Source organism: Juglans regia, chromosome 7, assembly GCF_001411555.2.
Source record: "Juglans regia cultivar Chandler chromosome 7, Walnut 2.0, whole genome shotgun sequence".
Taxonomy (NCBI): domain Eukaryota; kingdom Viridiplantae; phylum Streptophyta; class Magnoliopsida; order Fagales; family Juglandaceae; genus Juglans; species Juglans regia.
The window spans coordinates 27,450,865-27,470,502 of NC_049907.1; the positions used below are offsets into that span (position 1 = coordinate 27,450,865).

Sequence of the window (19,638 nt, forward strand, 5' to 3'; positions counted from 1 at the left end):
AAAATGATACAAGAGTCATGCTCGAAGCTCAATCTTTTAATAATCGAACGAAGTTTGACCAGACACTCTTCATGATAGAGAGATAAGATCATGGTATTTTCGTCTACCCACTTTGCCTGAGTCCTCAATGCAGGTCTGGTACTAATACAAACCTGGTTTTCACACACCTATAATACAAACATAAAACCAGATGTAAGGTTATTTGTATACCTGCAAGATCTCTTTTAGTGTGAAGGCATTTTGAAACCTAGTTTGCACTATGAGATATCAGAACATGTAGTATATTATTTCAGAATGTCTCCCTGTAAGATACAAGTGACCAAAGTTTTATTTAGGCAACACCAATTTAAGTAATTTCTGCTGGGTTGCCATGCCCCCTTGAACAATTACTCAAAATAAAATATCGTCTCATGTTCCGAAATCACTACTTTTTTATTGGCATTGAATGTTCGAGAATAAAATTCCAACTAATTCCAGAGGTGCAAAGGCCCTAGACAAAGAATTTATGGTACATCTAGAGTAATTTAAAGAAAAGTTTCCTCAATCCGATGGTTCCTAAAAATTGTTTGCACCTAAGAAGAGTCAAACCTTAAACTTTAAGGGAGCATGCCATCAAGACCAAGACCCTTACCACTTGAGTCCCTAGGAGTCAAGTCTTATGACCACTACTAGTAAATGGCCAACACTACATCAAACAATCGAGCACACTGTGCCTTGATTTATGCTTAACAATTGGCTTCTAGCAGCATTTCCAACTTTCTCATTGAGTACGATCGTTTTCAAATAAAAGGAACAATGCCACAATTGCTGGATATGCCATAGCTGTCTTTAATTTAACACATATGCAAGTTCCTTTGATTGGAGTTTATTTCCTACGATTATTTTGTTGCCATATTAGAAAGGAAAAACAAAAGAAGTTTGATATCATATCACAACATTATAAGTTTGACATCACAATGTCTGAATAATAATTATCTGGTTGGTTTGGTTATACAAAATTAAACTATCTCATCTCATATAATAATTACAATTTTTCCACACAAAATATAATAAACAATTCAACTTTTTCAAATCCAAAACAAAAATAATATTAAAAATTTATATTATAACAATATTTTATTCAATTTTAAACAAAACATCTTATTTCATCTCATCTGAATTGTGTAACCAAACGAGGCCTAACTGAGGTCATTGTCTACTCATATATGCCAAACACTCTCTCGATGTGATCAAGGAAGCAAGCCACTTGCTCTAGGTACTGATTCTACTTCTCAATTTTTGTTATTTCTAGTTCCTTTTCTATTTTTTTTTTTTACATTTTTATTTTTGGATTAATATAAGTTATTCTTGAATGTTAATTTGAGGAATTTAGTATCAGTGCTATTAGATTAGTGCAACATACTTCTGTGTGCTTCAGTCAACAATTCATACATTGCTCTAAACTGTCCCTAACAAGTACGAACACTTGTATTTGTCTTTTTTACTTTTGCCACGATATCATGCCTCATACAATCCTATATGGCAAGATAAAACTTTGATACTAAAATCCCAGAGCGAGGCATGACAAGGCAAATAAATTTTTCAAAAGCGTTAAAGGTTATAACACCTAGCACTCTGAAACCTGTAAACGTCATACAGCACAAGGTATCAAATATGAGCCACATTGTGCAAACATCTCATTCGAGTGAACCATGCCTCATAAATCTAAGAAAGCTTGAATCTCATTTGTAAAAGGATCATTTACTTGAATCATACAGGTAATTCCAATTAATCTTATCAGCCAACCACAAAATTAATCTAGTAGTTGTTTTAAGATGCTTTGCAAAATGTTTCTTTGGGTCATATTCAATATCATACGATCCTCAAGCTGGAAGCATTAAAAGTCCAGAATCAAACAATGTGGAAGATTAAATGCTGCAGGTGTAAATATATCCTATTTGAAATCCCAAAAAACTATGCTCCCCTAATATTATTGAATTTTAATCATGAGTTATAGAGCATGCCTGCAATGGCCTAGGTAATGGATTTTAATGGCACAACTCCATAAATGATGCCCAGAGCATATCCATATCATTAAAAGTCAACAAAACTAGCTTGGAAAATGAAGGTACGCGAAAGATCATTTATATTAGATTAATACTGAAGACAGCCACTGTGACAATTATTATGATTTCTGTTCGGTGCTTTTCAGTAGCTGAGTATCAAGTAAAGACAGGAGACTCTTTTTATTCTTAGCTGGAGTCCCCCAAGTTTCAGACATGCAACACGATCCAGAAACAGCAGAAGGAAACAACAAAATGTAAGGTGTGAACCATCATAGACTAGAATTGACATAAATGCATCTCACTCACACCGAATAAGATTCATTAAGTATACCTTGGGCACTTCGAGCTTCCAATACATTTTTCATTGCATAACGACATCTGAAAAATGTAAATCTGGTTAAGTACATAGAATCAGAGCAACTTTTCATATATTTCGGAAAACATAGAGATTAAACATCATGAAAGATCAGAGTTCTCAATTGTAATACCTCCAAGGGAGATGATCAAGAAACATAGATGGTGATACAATAATATCTTTGAAGCTTTCTCTGCTCGCTATGTAAGCCTTATAATTTTGTGCACTAAGTTGCACAGTGCAGGCTTTCCACATAGACATAGGCAAGCTTCTATGTGGTACAATATGAATAACAAGACCTGGTGGATACATTTCTGGGGGATCCCGAGCTGACGTACTTTCAGATCTTGGGACGGTTTCCATAAACTGAGATATGGGATTGTCAAATGTGTCTACATTGCTTTCAAAAGGATGGGTGAATTTGCTATGATCCATTGTAATAACACTATCCTTGTCAGCCTCATTCAAGAGCGGAAAGACTCTGCACTGTCCCTCACTCCCTGTAATAAAGAGGAGCTCGGTAAAAAATCCATCAGCTCCCAAGTTACAAAAGTAAAACAAATTTTAGTGCACGATTCACTGTGAAAGTGGCATTGAGTATTTCACATGAAAAATACCATATGAGAAACAAAACATAGCTACCTTGAGAATCATTCAGATACTCACTTTCATAGACTTGGTGGTTGAGATCTTCACCTGTGATGGCCCCATAATAAAGATCTGAAGCAGGATTGTTTACCTCAGTCCCACTTCTCTGACGCTCACTCAAATTCAAAAACTGGCGTGCAAGTCGGAAAATTGTGGCTTTATCAGTTTTGGTATCTTGTGACAGTGCTGTAATTGCAGCTGCACGAAGACGCAATATAGATCCAACTGAAAGGCGGGCTGAAAATTCATTGTCGTATACAATGCTGTGGAAAGTCCAAAGACTCAATACGTACAGAAAAAAAATCTACACCAAAGAGACAACCACTTGACTTGGAACTATCAGTAGCATGACTAGCAACAACATTACCTTGTCACAAATTCGGAACAAGCATCTGCTACAACTGCATCCACACATGGGAGGGGCCCATATGCAAAGACATGTAAATTTTTGTACCGACGATAAAGCTGTGAACAAAAGATCAAGAAGAATAGTAAAAATTCAGAAAATAAGGGGAAGAAACAAAACACTGATACTGAAACCTCAATTTTTTTCATCCATCTGGTTTAACATCTGAGTAGGTGAGTCTTTTGACTTGTTCTTATAAAGCAAAAGGCTTGCAACTTGAAGCAATATATGATCTTGAACAGCAGACTGTGGCTTGGTAAGTTTAGTTCGGTAGCAGAAGTAAATTTTTGTTGCAGGGGACAATGTCAAATCTTTAGTTTTTGTGCATAAAGTGATACTGGGTAACCATCTTTGCTGGCATTGTACGTAGTATACATAGTATTATGCAATTGATAGTGGTAGAGATGGTGTTATTGACTCAAAACACTCCGAATAAGCATAGGTTTGATAAGCTCCATTATTTTCTTAGTATTGAGGTAACAAGGTCGAAGCATCGTGTTTCTCTTTCATTGAGAAAGCATGTGACCAGTATCCTTGTGGAGACAAACATGTAGCGTGATCTTGGTAAAGATTAATGAGTGGGGTGATGTTGGCATTTTTGTAGGGTGACATTTTTGCTTTTTAAGTGTAGGTTGGGCTGTTGATCATCTTGATAGAAGCCCCCGTATTTGGCCTTTAGCTTTGCAGAAGATAAATCTTCTTGTTGAGAGAAACAAGAGGCCAAATATTGTCACAAAGTTCAGTGCAAAAGTCAAGTACAGGACTCGGCCCAAACAGCATGTGAGATGCTCAGGTGACACCTCTTCAACGAGACATGCTTTTCCAATTCATAAAATTGAGTGAAAGAAAACACTGATAAAATTTGTACTGTCCAGCATCACTGTGCATGCCATTTCATATGAGATGGCTAAGAGAGAAAACTGTAACATTCTATTCTAAGTAATGCCATCAATTAACACATAAGCCAGGGATGTACCATTTTTCAAATCTTTGTTATAAGCCAGGGATGATTAGAAATCTATACTACAGCATGATGAGGAATGTCAAGAACCTGAACGAGGTCAACCTAGTACTCTACAAGTAATGACAATCAGAGAAATTAAACTTTATGAGGTATGTTGTCACATCTATCTTTTCCATCTTACAATGTCATAAAGAGCATGAAATACATTAAATGCCAAACTAAAGGTAAACAACTGTGTAGCTTTCAAGTAACAAAGGCCGTACTTTGATTCCTAGCAATGCAGCAATTGCACCTCCAAGGGAGTGCCCCACTATGCGAACATCATACCCATCACACTCACATCCAGCTCCAAGCAATGAGGAAAGGAAGCCACTTGATTTACACTCTGCATCTCAATGTAGCAATTGGCACAAAATAATTTGTGTAAGCCCTCCTATATCATCATTGTAAAAACATTCCAGCACCAGTTGAGACAACAATTTGAAATCTTGAACTTCTTTAAATTAAAACAATAGAATCTGCAACCCAGTATTCTCTTTTCTCTCATATATCTCTTTGAAGACAGCATAAATACATTGAAAAGTAGATAAAAATAGTGACTTTTAAATATGGAATGACAACTGTGGACTATTAATGAATATGCAATGGGAGGGAGTATGTGGTATTACAGCTCTCCATAACTTTTTTAGGATTCATGGAGAGAAAATGCATGATCCAATGAGTCTTGACTACATAAAGAACCATTGAAAATTATCCAGCGTAAGTTTATGGTTTTATTTTAGATTATTGTGTTAATTAATGAAAAGACAGAAGAAACAAAGACACTCGAAAAATTTGACAGCATCGGACAACATCATGTCTCTCTTAACATACCATGCCAAACCCCTAGGGGTTGGCTCAAGTGGTAAGGGCCTTGATCTTAAGAGTGCTCTACCCAAGTCTAAGGTTTGAACCCTTGGATGCAAATAATTTATAAGGGCCACGTCCCATCAATGAAAAGCTGATAATTTACTTGATCCGTGAATTGTAAGCACATTAAACGGGTCCAGAGTCTAACCGGGTAAAAGGCATGTTGCATTTACATGGTCTGGGTTTTATCATCATCAAAAAACACATATTGTACCAATGTTTTTCCAGTTTAGGTCAATATGTAGTAGTTTAAGCGCATGCGGGTGCACATACATGCACATATTGTTTTAAGGATATATGTTCATACAAGGTATACTAAATATGAAGGAGTTGAAATCATATTCATCGTCTAAAACATAATTCATTTAGATTGATTGGTTCACTAGCCATTATGCGGGAGGACAAATGAATCAAATATCTATTTGTATAATATGATAAAGCGATCACTTAAGCCATAATAGTATTCACCATATGACTACCTTTGTTTGTGATTATAGAAGATATTATGTTTTACAGCATGAATATGCATTCACTCTACCCTCCCCGGCTCCCTCTCTCTCCCTTCCCCCCCCCCCCCAACCTCTTCCTGGGGCATGGGGAGACTTCCCATTTTCATAGAATCCTCAAAACAAGCTAAGTTCTGGCCTCCGCAACAAAGTGTGTACCAATCATTTTGCAATGAAAAAGTTAATGTGAGGACAGAAAATTGACGAAGCTAAATCGCATTGTCTTTCCATCCTCCTCCCCCACCCAAAACAAATCATTGTATTCCATCCAATACAAAAATAACAGTTCTATTTTGCAAATCTGTACAACTAAATGTAGTGAAAATAGATTTACATAGAAGTATAGGATGTAAATAGGCCATTATATTACAACAATGCAATAACCAACGGTAATGGGACAAAAAATGATTCAAAGGATTGTCAAAAGTTTTCTATTGGCTAAAATAGAAAAAAGAAAAAACCAAGTAATGTTAAAATGGGAAAAAAGTGATGTTTTTACCATAGTCACCAGGATTCCCATCAATTTGCATGAATAGATCTTGTGCAGCCCCAAGTATACCTGAGTGCCCATAGTGTGGGAAAGATGATTCCACACTGAGTTTCACATCAGGGTGAACATGACTGCTACTGAAAACAAGAGAGAAACTTTTAGATCAAATGCCACTATAAGCCACCAAAAAAGAAAGAAATAGAAACCGAAAAACCCATATTTCCAGAGAATGGGAAACCTAGTTTGAAACAATTATGCAATAAATCCAGTTTGAAAAATATTGAAAAGACTTCATTGATTTCTATCCACCACCTCAAATTTCAAATCCAAAGCATTCAGAGAAGAAGCTGCTTTGGAAGCAGAAAGCTAGCCCCATCCTACATCTCCTCCTACTTCATTTTGCAATTCAATCGCCTGCTCTAATCTTCTCTCATGCTAGATGCGACAAACAAGAATATAAGTATATTGGACCTGCATATTCCCGAATCTTTAAAGATTGAATTAACAGAACCCCTAGGCATTGGCAAAAGTGGTAAGGGTCTTGGTCTTAGAGGCATGCTCTCCCAGGTTTAAGGTTCAAACCCTTGGGAGGTAAACAATTTCTAGAGGCCACATTCCATTGGTAAAAGGCTGATGATTTACCTAATATGTGACGTGGACACGTTACTCAAGTTCAAAATTTAACTGGATAAAATACATGTTGCATTTGTACAATCTTTAGAATTCCTCATCATCAAATAGAATTAACGTGCCGTTTGGTTGACACTAGAATATACCCTCCAACACTGAAATTCCTACAAATGTGATGTCTAGAAATTTGAATTTCTTGAAATGTAATGATAATCATATCTGGTTTGAGTCTTGCAAGATTCACATATTTGAATTATTCCTATGAGTCCTAGAAAAATATTAAAAAACAACCCTACATGAGTCATCTGATACACCCACACACACACACACACACACACACACATTATAAGAGTAATCTGAATACTTTTTCCACTTCTTGTGTAAATAATTCGTGTATAAATTTTTTTAGAAATGTAATGGTAGATACCACCAATAAGTATCCATCTGTAACTAAAATATGGTTATCATTTATGATGATTACTTCTTCCAAAATAATTTTATAATACTCCTGTCACCTGTTGAGGTTTCAAAAAAAAAAATCTCTCTTTAACTGAAAGTGCCTCTAACACATTAAGAAATGGTATTGTGTCAGAAGTCAATAATTAGACTTGAGCTGAGGCCAAAACTAGCATAAAAAGTCACTACAACAGATGACAATCAAGATATATAATTGAGAGATTTAAGAAGTCATGCATATGTATGCATTATTGGAATTACTAGTTGGCTACCCATCTTTATGGACGCTCATAGCCCCATTAGTGAGACTTAAAATACCACTACCGCCTCTAGAATAGGAAAACGTATGAACTGAATAGGAAATACCACTATTGTCTCTAGGGATTGGTGCTATTTGGGTTCGAATTGAGGCTTCACTGAAGTACACCAACTAGGCATTACTTTGACCTCAAACCCCACCCAAGGCAGAAAAATCATAGGTAATGCAAAGCATTTTCTTTTAGGAATGTATCTGGTTCCATCTTTCTTTTGTTGGTTATGTGGGATGAGAAGGTCATGGAAAGAGTAGAGGAATTTGTGGGAGGTTTCATGGTTTGTAGACATTTCAGATTTGTGGTTGGTGATGGCTCCAAGATCAGATTTTGGCATGACACTCGTTGTGGAGACAAAGCTCTCAAGGTTGCATTTCCTGCATTTTATTGGGTTGCATGTGAACAGGAGGCTTCAATGGCGGATATTAAAGCTCTAGTGGTTATTTGCAATGGAATGTTGGTTTTCTCAAAGCAGCTCAGGATTGGGAGATTGGAGCTATCACAGAATTTTTTAGCCAGCTGTATTATATGAGTATTGGTTGCGTTGAGGCGTATAAGATGACTCGGATTCAATCTAAGAATAGGAAATTCTCAGTTCGGTCTTCTTACAAGGCTATAACAGGTCAAAATTACAACCCTTCTCCTTAGAAGGGTATCTGGAGGAGTATTGTGCCCCTCAAGGTTGCTTTCTTTGGTTGGGCGGGCCGCTCTACTTTTAGGAGAACACTAACCATGGATAACTTGAGGAAGTGTCGGATTATTGTAATTAATTCGTGTTGAATGTGTAAAAAAAAGTGCTGCAACTTCGGACGATTTGTTACTTCATTGTGAGGTAGCCAATGCCTTGAGGGATGAAATTTTCAGCAAGACTGGACTTGCAAGGGTATTGCCTAGGAGAGTGGATGGATCTCCTTGCCAGTTGGAGAGGCCATCAGGGGAACCCCAAAATCACAGTGGTATGGAAGATGATTCCCTTATGCCTTATGTGATACATTTGGGAGAGGAATGTCAGAAGATTCCTCATTGGAAGAACTTAAAAGATTATTTTTCAATACTTTATTGTTATGGGCTTCTGTTATTGATTCCAATGGTGCTAGCTTCCATGATTTTATTGTTTCTATTTCAAGCACCTAGCTCTTAACTGGGTGTTCCCTCCTGTATACTTTCTGCGTACTTGTGATATATGCCCTGTTCATTTTATTCAACAAAATTTTATTTTACCTATCAAAACAAGATTTCCTAGTTGCATGTTGTTCAAAAAATGTAAATAAAATTTTGAATCAGCCCTCACTGGAATTTTTGGGTCTATGATGATGATGATGATAAAAAAAAATATATCTTTGGGATGAACTAGCGATTTTAATTATTTGGTGGAATATTCACGGTATAGGGGGGAAATTAAAATGTTATATCTTACCTGAGTAATGACATACTCCCAAGCTCTGGAGGAGTTCTCCAAATTCATTTTTAATCAGGGCTTTATAGATCTTCCTCTCGTTGGAGTAGATTTTACACGGTCCAATAATCATAATTCTTTGGCGTGGTCTAGAATAGATATATACATATCTTCTTTCCTTTGACTACGAAAGCTATTTTCCAACAATGTCTAGAAGAACACTTACTAGATTACTATTGGACCATTTCCCATTGATGCTAGTGAGTGATGATATGAAATTGAGCAAAGAATATTTTAAGTTTGAGAATACGTGGTTGAAAACTAAGGGGTTTGTAGATATGGTGAAACAACCGTGGAGGTCTTATCATTTTCAAGGCTTTCCTAGTCTTCGTTTGGCTGAAAATTGGAATTGCCTTGAAATTATATTTGAAGCTATGGAATAAATAGGACTTTTGGTATGTTGCCAAGAGGAAACAACAATCTATGGAGGAAGTTAATGAACTGGATACTATTGCAAAAGAACGAGAACTATCTAAGAGCATTCACATCCACATGAGCATCTCCTCTTTTTGGCCAAAATATGGTCAAGACTTTGGGGAAGTTACCCTTCGACCCCCACATCCGGCTGAGCATTTTAGGGTTTGGTTTTGGAGATGCTATTGTAGATCCCCTTTTGAGTTTGATATTCTTTTCCTCTATTGTCTCTCTCTCATGCCCTACTTCCTCCTAAGTCTCATTCATGTCCATCGACAATAGACCCTCTGATCATCTTCTTCAGTAAGTTTTTGGGCTTGTCCGAGACATACACACCTACTCTGTGTCTCTCTCATGTTCTATGCCTGAGAAATCTTTGGGAACCTCTATTACTCTCACTCTCGCACATAATAATTTCCATTTGATTTCACCGAATTTACAATCGACCATTTTAGGTTGTGTTTGGATGTTGAAGTGAGTTGAGTTGAGATGATAAAATATTATTAGAATATTATTTTTTTAATATTATTATTATTTTGAAATTTGAAAAAGTTGAATTATTTATTATATTTTGTATTGGGATTTGAAAAAGTTGTAATGATGAGTTGAGATGAGTTTGGGATCCAAACGAAGCCTTAGTTCTCATATGACAAAATCTCAAACACATAATTTTGGGTCTCTGTTCCTGCTTGTATAGGTTTCTAGGTATGAGATTTTGTTTGTAATTTGTGTGATTTATGATAGATTGGTTCGATTTTATGCCATTCAATTCTTTTCCATGTGATTTGCAATTTGTGCAATTTGTGTGATTTGTGATTTCTCTAATTTGTGTGATAGATTGGTTTGGTTTTACTTCTTGTGTGATTTGTGTCTTGTGATATATTTTCTTTGCAATTTGTGTAATTTATGTGATTTGTGCTTGTCTAGGGTTTATAGGTATAATTTTACTTCTCGTGTGATTGGTAATTTGTGTGATTTGGGATAGATTTATTTGTGATTTGTAATTTTAGGTCTCTAATTCTTTTTCCTATATTGAGAGTTAAATGTTCTTGAGTTATAGTTTTTTATGCTATTTCCATTAACTGTGAGTTATATGTTCTTGTGGTTTATGGATTGAGTTGTATGTTCTTGAGTTGCATATCTCTTCTTGTGAGAATGATTGTTGTGGCAGGCTCTTGAGAATGTTATTTGATCACTCTATTGCATTGGTCTTGAATTTGTTGTTTGAACAAATATTTAGCAGCTTCTAGTATTAATATGCACGAGTTGTCGTTGGGGCTGTATTTCTAATGTAATGAAGCTGTGATGATGGTTGAATTGAATATTGGGAGTATAAAATCAGCAGGTATTGTGAAAGGATCTCGATCTCTATGGCAGGCTAACCCAGATGACCACTTTCATTATGAAAGTTTCACAAAGCCGACCTGGATTTGCAACCATTCGAGCTTGTGCTCCTTTCCTCTGCTTGACCTTTGACCATTTTGAGCCCCCATGTTATAGGTTTATTATAATTTTCCCTTATTTTCTCCATTGGCGTGAGTTGGCAGCTCTTGAAAATGACCACTGATTCTTTTCCCTCAATTATTATGTTTTTCCCTTCACGACCAATATGTTCTTGAGTTATACCATTAATTGATTTTGAAGTTCTTGGGGGTGGTTTGGCAGGCCTTGCGCTAAAAACTTTATCCACTATTGTACTGTTTTTCTATTGCTGTATTATTTGGCTTTGCTGAGATATAATTTGCTTAGTGTTCTTGAGTTATGCCATTAACTCGAGTTGTTCTTGGGGTGGTTTGGCAACCTCTTGTGCTTGAAAATTTACACTGTTGAGTAGTTATTCTGTTGCTTTGGTATTTGGCTTTGCCGTGATATAGGAATGCTTAAGCATGTTCTTGAGTTATACCATTCCATGATTTTGAAGTTCTTGGGGTGGTTTGGCAGCCCCTTGTGCTCGAAAACTTACACTATTGAGTACTTATTCTGTTGCTGTGTTACTTGGCTTTGCTGTCATATAATTTGGTTAAGCACGTTCTTGAGTTATACCATTCAAGCCAGTTGTTCTTGGGGTGGTTTGGCAGCCCCTTGTGCTCGATAATTTAGAATCAGTTGTGTTGCTTTTCTGTTGCTATGTTATTTCAAAAAATTGGGTTATTTTTCCCTAGGCTGCATTCTTTTCCTCTGGTGCGGTACTTTTTTGTTGCTGTGATGAATGTCTGTTGAGATTATACGAGGCAGTGATCAAATCAAACTTCATTGGGGACAGAGAAAATAGGCACAAACTCCATGGCAGGGTAACCTGGATGGCCAATATCAGTGTCAAGACCCAGAAGAGAGGCAACCGATTGTTGCAGCCATAAGTTTGTGACCCTTCCTCTATGTTACCACTACCCATTCTGAGCTTCCCCAACAGTTTGGATTGTTGAGAACTGATTTTGAACTTGATGACAGTTTCTTGCATCTCTAAGTTACTTCATTGTCTACGATTTTATAGAGGACTCACAAGAGCATGGAAATATGTTCTTCACGAACCTCTTAAATCAAGATCCTAACATTGACTACTCATTCTTGAGTCAAACTCAACACAATCTAGTATTGGTGGAAGACTCTCGACCCCAACCCCAACTTGAGATTCTTACGACTAAAAAATTACAAAGGGGTGCGAACTTCACCCAAAAAGAAGACAAACTACTTGTGCCAGAGTTTTAACTAGTTGAGATCAAAACATACCCAAATTTAAGAGAAAATTATCTTATACTTCAATGAGTATAAGCAAAATACGACTGAGGGGACAATTTGGCCCTTAATGCATCAGTGGTCGACGATTCAAAAAGCGACCAATAAATTCTATGTGAAGCTAGCCCAACTGGAAGGGTTAAATCAAAGGGGCTTAACTGAGTAAGTCAAGGTATATCTATCCATTAGCTTTTGTTGCAATTGTCCATACTGTGTTTTTCTGGTTTTGGATAAATATTTACACTAATTCTTGTGTTGTTTGTTTCTATTTTGCATGTTTGAAAAAACGAAAATAATGTACCAATCACTGGAGAAAACCCAATTTTCATTCGAGCATTGTTGGCATCTATTGAAGGACCAACCAAAATGGGTTGAGCGTTGATCCAAGGAAAGAGAAGATCCCCGATGTCAAACCCAACTTGTAGAGGCCAGCTGATTCTTTTGCTGATGCAAAATATTTCTTCTTGTTTCCTTGTGGAGATGGCATCATCTTAACAAATGTTGACTACTTTGGATATATATCATCGGCAAGGTAGCACCCCATAGTGTAATTGTTACCATTAATTGAGTAATTGACTGGAGGAGCACGCCCTTGAGCAAGCTCAATGAATATAAAAGATCTTTCAAGCACATTGATATCATTATGAGAACTGAGTAATCCAAAAAGTGCATCTCATTCCCAAAGATTATATGATGCCACCGATTCTAAGATAATGGTTGGTTTGCAACTGTGACCGTAGTACATACCTTTCCCTGCAAACGGGCAATTTTTTCACTTCCAATAATTGCAATCAATGCTCCCTAGCATCCTTGGGAATCCATGTTATTCACCAACAGAGAGCAATCAAGCACTATCATTGGCATTTGGAGACCTCAAATATTCATTAGAAAAAACATAAACGACCGTTTCCACAAATTTTTCAAGTTTTCCATTACGGTGCTTTCTCCAATCCATATGTATTCATCTATGAAACCAGCAGTAACTCCATAAGCAAGCATTCTAAATGCAGCAGTTATCTTTTGCAGTGAACATAGACTGAGTCTTCTTATATTATCTCTTTTTTGGATGAAGGCAAGAAATCTCCTTCTAAATATATTTTACATTAGGCGTGATCACATACAAGTAGATGATGATACTCCATCTTCGTTGAGAACTATCTCCAACTCATCTTCAGAGTCTAAGGCTTCGTTTGTTTTCACAACTACTCCCAACTCATCTTATCTAATCATTACAATTTTTCCAAATCACCACACAAAATAAAATAAAAAATTCAACTTTTTCAAATCCCAAAACAAAAATAATATTAAAAAAATATATTCTAACAATATTTTATTCAACTTTTAACTTAAATTCACCTCATCTCATCTCATCTACGAAAACAAATGAGGCCTAAGTGAAGAAGGAATTTGCAAAAAAAAGAATGAGTCATAGAAAGAACGAACTCAAGAATGAGGCCGCAGTCAAAATTTTCTCTTAATCTCAAACAAAAGCTAGGTTGCTCTGGATGTCAATGAAAGAGCAAGTGCTCTTATATATACACCAAAATATTAGTTATTGAAAATATGACCATTAGGAAAATGACAAAAATTACTACCGTTGAAAATTTAACAGTTAGAAAACAATGACAACATTTTAAAATATGACCATTAAAATGTCTCCATTGAGATGATCTTGATTTTCAATGAGATCTTATCAATTCGGAAAAGGCAATTTTTGGAAAAAAAAAATCTTATTCATAAAAAGGGAACACTTTTGAAAATATTATCGTGTGGTCATACCCCTGACAAAAAATAATTAAAATTTGTGTTTAAAATATTCACTAGAGATCAATAGTTCAAAACAGAAAGAAAAAGACAAAAAGTGAGAGCAGTTAAGATTGTAAAAGGAAATAAACTAAAAAAATAATAAAGAAAGAATAGAGAGTGGGAAGTATGAGGTTTTGGAAAGACGAGTAATTAAAATAGGGAAAGATGATTTTCGAGTAAAATTTGGCAAATCATTTGGTCATCCCAATGTGAATGCTCTAAGTTTGGGCAACTGAGGAGGGTTGAGGTCTCCAGTGGGTGAGCTGGAAAAGAGACAAAAATCACACAATGTTTGTAGCACAAAGAGTGAGATCAGAATACAAAGTCCCCTGGATGGCCAACTCAAATCACAAAAATAAAGGATTGACTCTCTAGTTGTTGGTGGTGCAATGTCTTCAGCAACAGCAATTGAGGGGCATATCCTACAATTCTTCACTCGTCTTTATTCTGAACAGTATTCATGGAGACCCGAGTTGGATGGTCTCAGCTTTGATTCCATTGGTGCACAGGAGATAGTGCGGATGGAGAGAGCTTTGAAGGAGGGTGAGATATTTGAGGTGGTGAAGACTATGAATAGTGATAAGGCACCTAATCCTTTGTGAATAGCCTTTCTATCAAAGATGTGAGATTGTCAAAGAAGACCAGCTTAATGTATTCCCCGAGTACCAGGCTTGTGGCAAATTCAAGAACCTTGGAGATAATTTTATATGCATTGCCTATCAAACTAAGGGTGATAAAAGTAGCATAATACTTTTATACAGGGGTGACAAATTTTAGACTCAGTTTTTAGTGTTAATGAATGCATTGACAGCAGGGTTAGATCAAGGATCCTACGTGTGCTTTGTAAAATAGGTAAGCCTACAATCATATGAATCAGAGTTTCTGGTCATATTTACTAAGTTCATGTTTTGTAGAGTGATGGTGCGAGTGGATAGCACACTATATTTCTCCGGTGCAGTTCTCAATTTGATAAACCACACTCCAGATTTATTCCATAGCTCTTGAGGGTTGAGACAAAAAGATCCCTTTTCCGCTTTACTCTGTCGTGGTGATAGAGGCAACGAGTAGGAAAGTTCTCAGTTGCTGTCAACAAGCGGTTCTTATTAGGATTCTCTGTGGGCTCCAAAAATAATAAAGATTTTATTCTGTCATATCTATTGTTTGCTGATTACACTCTCATCTTTTGCAAGGCTATCCAGGAGATATCCATATTTTGCACTACTTATTCCTTTGTTTCAAAGTTGTATTTAGCCAAGTCAGAATTAGTACCATTCCAATACTACAGCATGCCTTTTTCTTGAAAGGGGGAGACAGAGAGGCATAGAGGCAGGCTGCGATACGAAAAGGCAGAAAGGGGGAGGCACGTGAAATGGAGAGCAAGAGTGGGAAGAGCAAGCTGGGAGGGAGAGATGGTGTTGAAGGCAGAGCTAGTGGTTAGGTTGAACATTGTCGTGTTTCCATTACGGCACCACCAACAACAACCAGACCATGTCGTTTTCTTGAGTTTTCTACCCAACACCAAATTGACCAATGGTGAAAAACAAAATCTTCAAGACAGTTTTTAGCTAGGGTGGTTTGCTAGGTTTTTTGCCAAACCCTAAAAGAAGATGATTAAGAGATGAAGAGAGGATATGGAAGATGAGGATATCAATGAGGTCAAATACTGCCATCATAACAAGAAAGGGATGATCAAGGAATTTTGATACCAATCTTCTTTGAAGGGTATCCCTATTCCCATAAATGAGAGTTTCACAAGTATTTAGATTCTCCTGAGCAGAATACAACCACAGAAGGAATACTGAGGATTCCACAAGTATCTAGATACTCCTGACCATTCTACAACCAAAGAAGGAATACCGAAGAAATCCTTAATACTCACAAATCTTAAAATATGAATAAAACCAAATCCGACATTCAATGACCATTGACCACAGAAATGATGAAATATGAATTCCAGTTTTATCTTTGTAGGCAGCTGAGACTACATGTTCCAAGGCAGGTTAAACATATATATGCACGCGCGCGCGCACACACACACACATATATATATATATAGAGAGAGAGAGAGAGAAAGAGAGATACTTCATCAGTCCATCCAAGTCTTCTGCAGAAAGAATGCATTCCTTGCATAAACCATCTGTTATGAGGTCTTCAGGGGTTTCAGTTCCTCTTACAGCAACAACGACTGATCTTAAATGATGCAGAACCACAATGAAGTATGCGGCTTCACACTTGGCCTGGATCAGGAAGTTAATAAAAATTAAAATTAGGCTGATTAGGCAGCACAACTCTGATTAAATGCTTAAGAACAAAGGGAATACATAATTGTAACAAGCTAAATCTAGGGACTTCATGCATTTCAATACCCACAAGCTTCAAAGAGATTATCCGCCATTTAAGACTACAAAGTCAAGAAACACTCAACCATATATTTGTGGATGTGCATTCTGTGCGTGAATCAATTACAGTACACTGTCCAAAAGAATGTAAAACTAGTTGACCAGTCAGGCCAAGTTCTAGTCTGCATGGATGAGTTGTTGCTTGATTTGAGATTGTTTGGAGTGAATATGGTGATTCAACGCACCATCATGTTGCTTGCTTGCACTTAACCATGGCAACTTCAACGATACAAGTAGATAGACTTAAAACTGTGCCTAAACATGGACGGAGAGAATAACTATACTTTCAAGGGAATCAGCAACAACTAACGAACTAAACCATCTTTCTGTTAAGACACTGTGTAGACTAAAATAAAGATTCAAAGGATGGAAACCAAACTTTTGGACCTGACGTCAGCGGGAACATAAAGATAAAGTGTCATTTTCATTTTATATCCACATTTGTTCAATGTTTAATTGTAGGCATGCTTTTAGCCGTTTAGGGTTTCCAACCATCTGAATCCTCCCCATTTATAGTGTTTAGCCCTATCATTCACTTTGAAGTATGTCTCCTAGCATGGTAATTATCTAACCATGCCTCGTCAATACTACCAATGTTCGAAGCATACAACTGATAAATTTGGAAATAACTCCAATTTCCCAATCATGGGCAGCTCTAAGAAAATAAACATTCCACTGTGAGGATCCACTAGAGCTGTCTAAAAGATCTGACAGCGATGCCTCCTGATCAGGATCCACAGGTAAAAATAGAAGGAAACACAATCTTGAGGGCAGAATTACCACACTAAGTACCATGCCACAATCAGACCCTGGACCGCTCTTCAATCGCAAAGTTAATAAAACAAGCAAATACTTCCCATCCATTTCTAATATTCGTCCATAAACCTACACCACGTGCAGCCCTCACTTCATTGGAACACCAAACCCACCACGAGCTCCCATACTTTGACTCAATAATAGCCCTCCACAAAGACTCCCCTTCCTGGTGGTACTGCCATAGTCTTTTCCCATGAAATGCCTTATTAAAGATCCTCATATTTCTAACCCCCAACCCTCCACTTGAAATCGGAGAGCAAACCTTATTCCCCTTAACCAATTGGAACTTGGACTCCTATTCAATTCCTCCCCATAAAAAAAAAAAATCAAAAAATCTTCTCGATTCGATTACCCACACTAGCCGGAAACAAAGATAGAAAATATGTGGGAAGATTAGAAAGGGTACTCTTGATTAGTGTGGTTCTTCCCTCTTTAGACAAGTACATCCATTTCCATCATGCCAACATTGTCTTGATTGATGAGGACATCTTTTTATTACTGTTATTTTGGTTATTTTACTTATGTTTTCTTTATTTTAATGGGCTTGGGCTTGGGCTTTAGCCCATAACCTTTTTTAGGTTTACTTGGTTTTTGTTATTTTCCTATTTAAATACTTGTAAGGAAATACTGAAGGGAGTTGTTGAAGAATTAAGAATTGTGTGCTTGTGCAGCCGCCTCCTTCCAATCCCCATTTCTATTGCTTTCGGCTTCTTCTCTTCTCCTTCTGGTTCTTCTTCTCTTCTCTTTCTGATTCTTTCTTCTCTATTTGCTATTATTCGACGCCTATTTCTATTCTCATTACTATCCTACATCATTGATCCTCTCCACTACCCCATCCCAAATAGTATTTGCCTTGAAAGTGACCCCAAGAATAAGGGTCTAGATATTTCATGGGCAACAAGGGCTACCTAACAACTCGAAATACATGCCAAGCCTCTAATGTTACGCACATTCGACCACAGGCACCATCTTGGACTTCCCTAAATTCACCTTTAGGCCAGAGACAACTTGAAAATAAAGCAACAGAGCCTTCATTGCCTGAAAATATAGCCCGGGTCCAAATCACAAAAAAGTAGTGTATCATCTGCAAAAAGAAGATGGTAAACATGATAAAACCATTGTTAGTACTTCCCACCGAGAAGCCAGGGAGGAAACCTACACCAACCACATCCTCCAACATTTGACTAAGCAGATCCATAATAATCGCAAAGAGAAATGGGGACAATGCGTCCCCTTTCTCAAACCACACAAGTAGTTGAAGAACCCAACAAGGGTACCATCATTTACCAAAGAGAAATTTTATACATAAGCCTCACACTCCTGCACACCACTTAAAAATATGTGAATTTATTATTTTACCCTCATGTTTTATGAAATATGAAACATGAGGATAAAATAGTAAAATCACATTTTTTAAATGGTATGCAGAGTGTGGGGCTTATGTGTAGCACAACTCTTTTCCAAAAGAAAGAACCGAACAATGGTCACAGAAGGATTGATCCACGTACGCCACCTTTCCCCAAAACCACACCTCTCAAGTAAGAAAAATCTGAAATCCCAACTCGCATGGTCACAAGCCTTCTTCATGTCCACTTTGCATATAATGCAAGCACTCCAGTTCTAAATCTACTCTCCAAACATTCATTTGTTATGAGCACCGAGTCTAGAATTTCTCCCTTTAACAAAGGCATTTTGAGACTTTGAGATTATCTTCTCCATGATCGTACCAATATGATTCGCTAGAACCTTGCATATAACCTTATACACCTCGTTCACAAGGCTAATGGGGCAAAAGTCCTTCACGTACAAAACCCCCGCCCTCTTTGGAATAGGTGCAATGAAAGTCGTATTGAGACTTTTCTTAAACTTCTTGGAAGAAAAGAATTCATGAAAACTGCTATCTGCCAATAAGTGGGAGGAAAAAGGAGAAAGAAAACCTGATCAATGTCTAGGAAACTAGCTGGACTTGAGAGCACATCAAATAAACACTACTAATTTGACAATGTCATTCCATTTGTGAGATTTGCATTTCTCCATAGCATAAAAGGGGAACTTGTCTTTTCCATTTTGGGGAAGGTGTAATCAAATGTTAAGAATATTGAAGGTGTCAAAAGTGATATTGTTTTATGCTTCAGAAAATTAACATTTGTGAGATTTGCATCGTACGCTTTAGAGTGAGGGCGAGTTTGTGGGATGTGTTAACTTGTATATTTTGTAGATAGGGAATTAGGGACCCTCTATAACTCACACCAACCAAAACTAACAAAAAACAAAACAAAAGAACAAACACAAAC

General features: G+C 37.0%; 1 protein-coding gene across 6 annotated transcripts in view; it reads right to left on the minus strand.

Annotated features, from left to right (window-relative positions):
* Positions 1–26: 26 nt before the first annotated feature.
* Positions 27–19,638, minus strand: part of LOC109018721 (diacylglycerol lipase-beta-like) — a 48,385-nt gene continuing 28,773 nt past the window's right edge. The window contains exons 8-15 of one of the 6 annotated variants that reach the window (XM_035692466.1): positions 16,212–16,366; positions 6,333–6,460; positions 4,682–4,809; positions 3,416–3,513; positions 3,043–3,311; positions 2,534–2,900; positions 2,377–2,423; positions 27–167 (exon numbers count right to left, since the gene is read on the minus strand). In XM_035692466.1, the coding sequence (XP_035548359.1) occupies positions 160–167; positions 2,377–2,423; positions 2,534–2,900; positions 3,043–3,311; positions 3,416–3,513; positions 4,682–4,809; positions 6,333–6,460; positions 16,212–16,366 (1,200 nt within the window). In that variant the 3' untranslated portion in view covers positions 27–159. Of the gene's footprint in view, positions 168–2,102; positions 2,424–2,533; positions 2,901–3,042; positions 3,312–3,415; positions 3,514–4,681; positions 4,810–6,332; positions 6,461–16,211; positions 16,367–19,638 lie in introns of those variants that run through there. The other 5 variants (XM_035692464.1, XM_035692462.1, XM_035692463.1 and 2 more) reach the window with 5 other exon arrangements.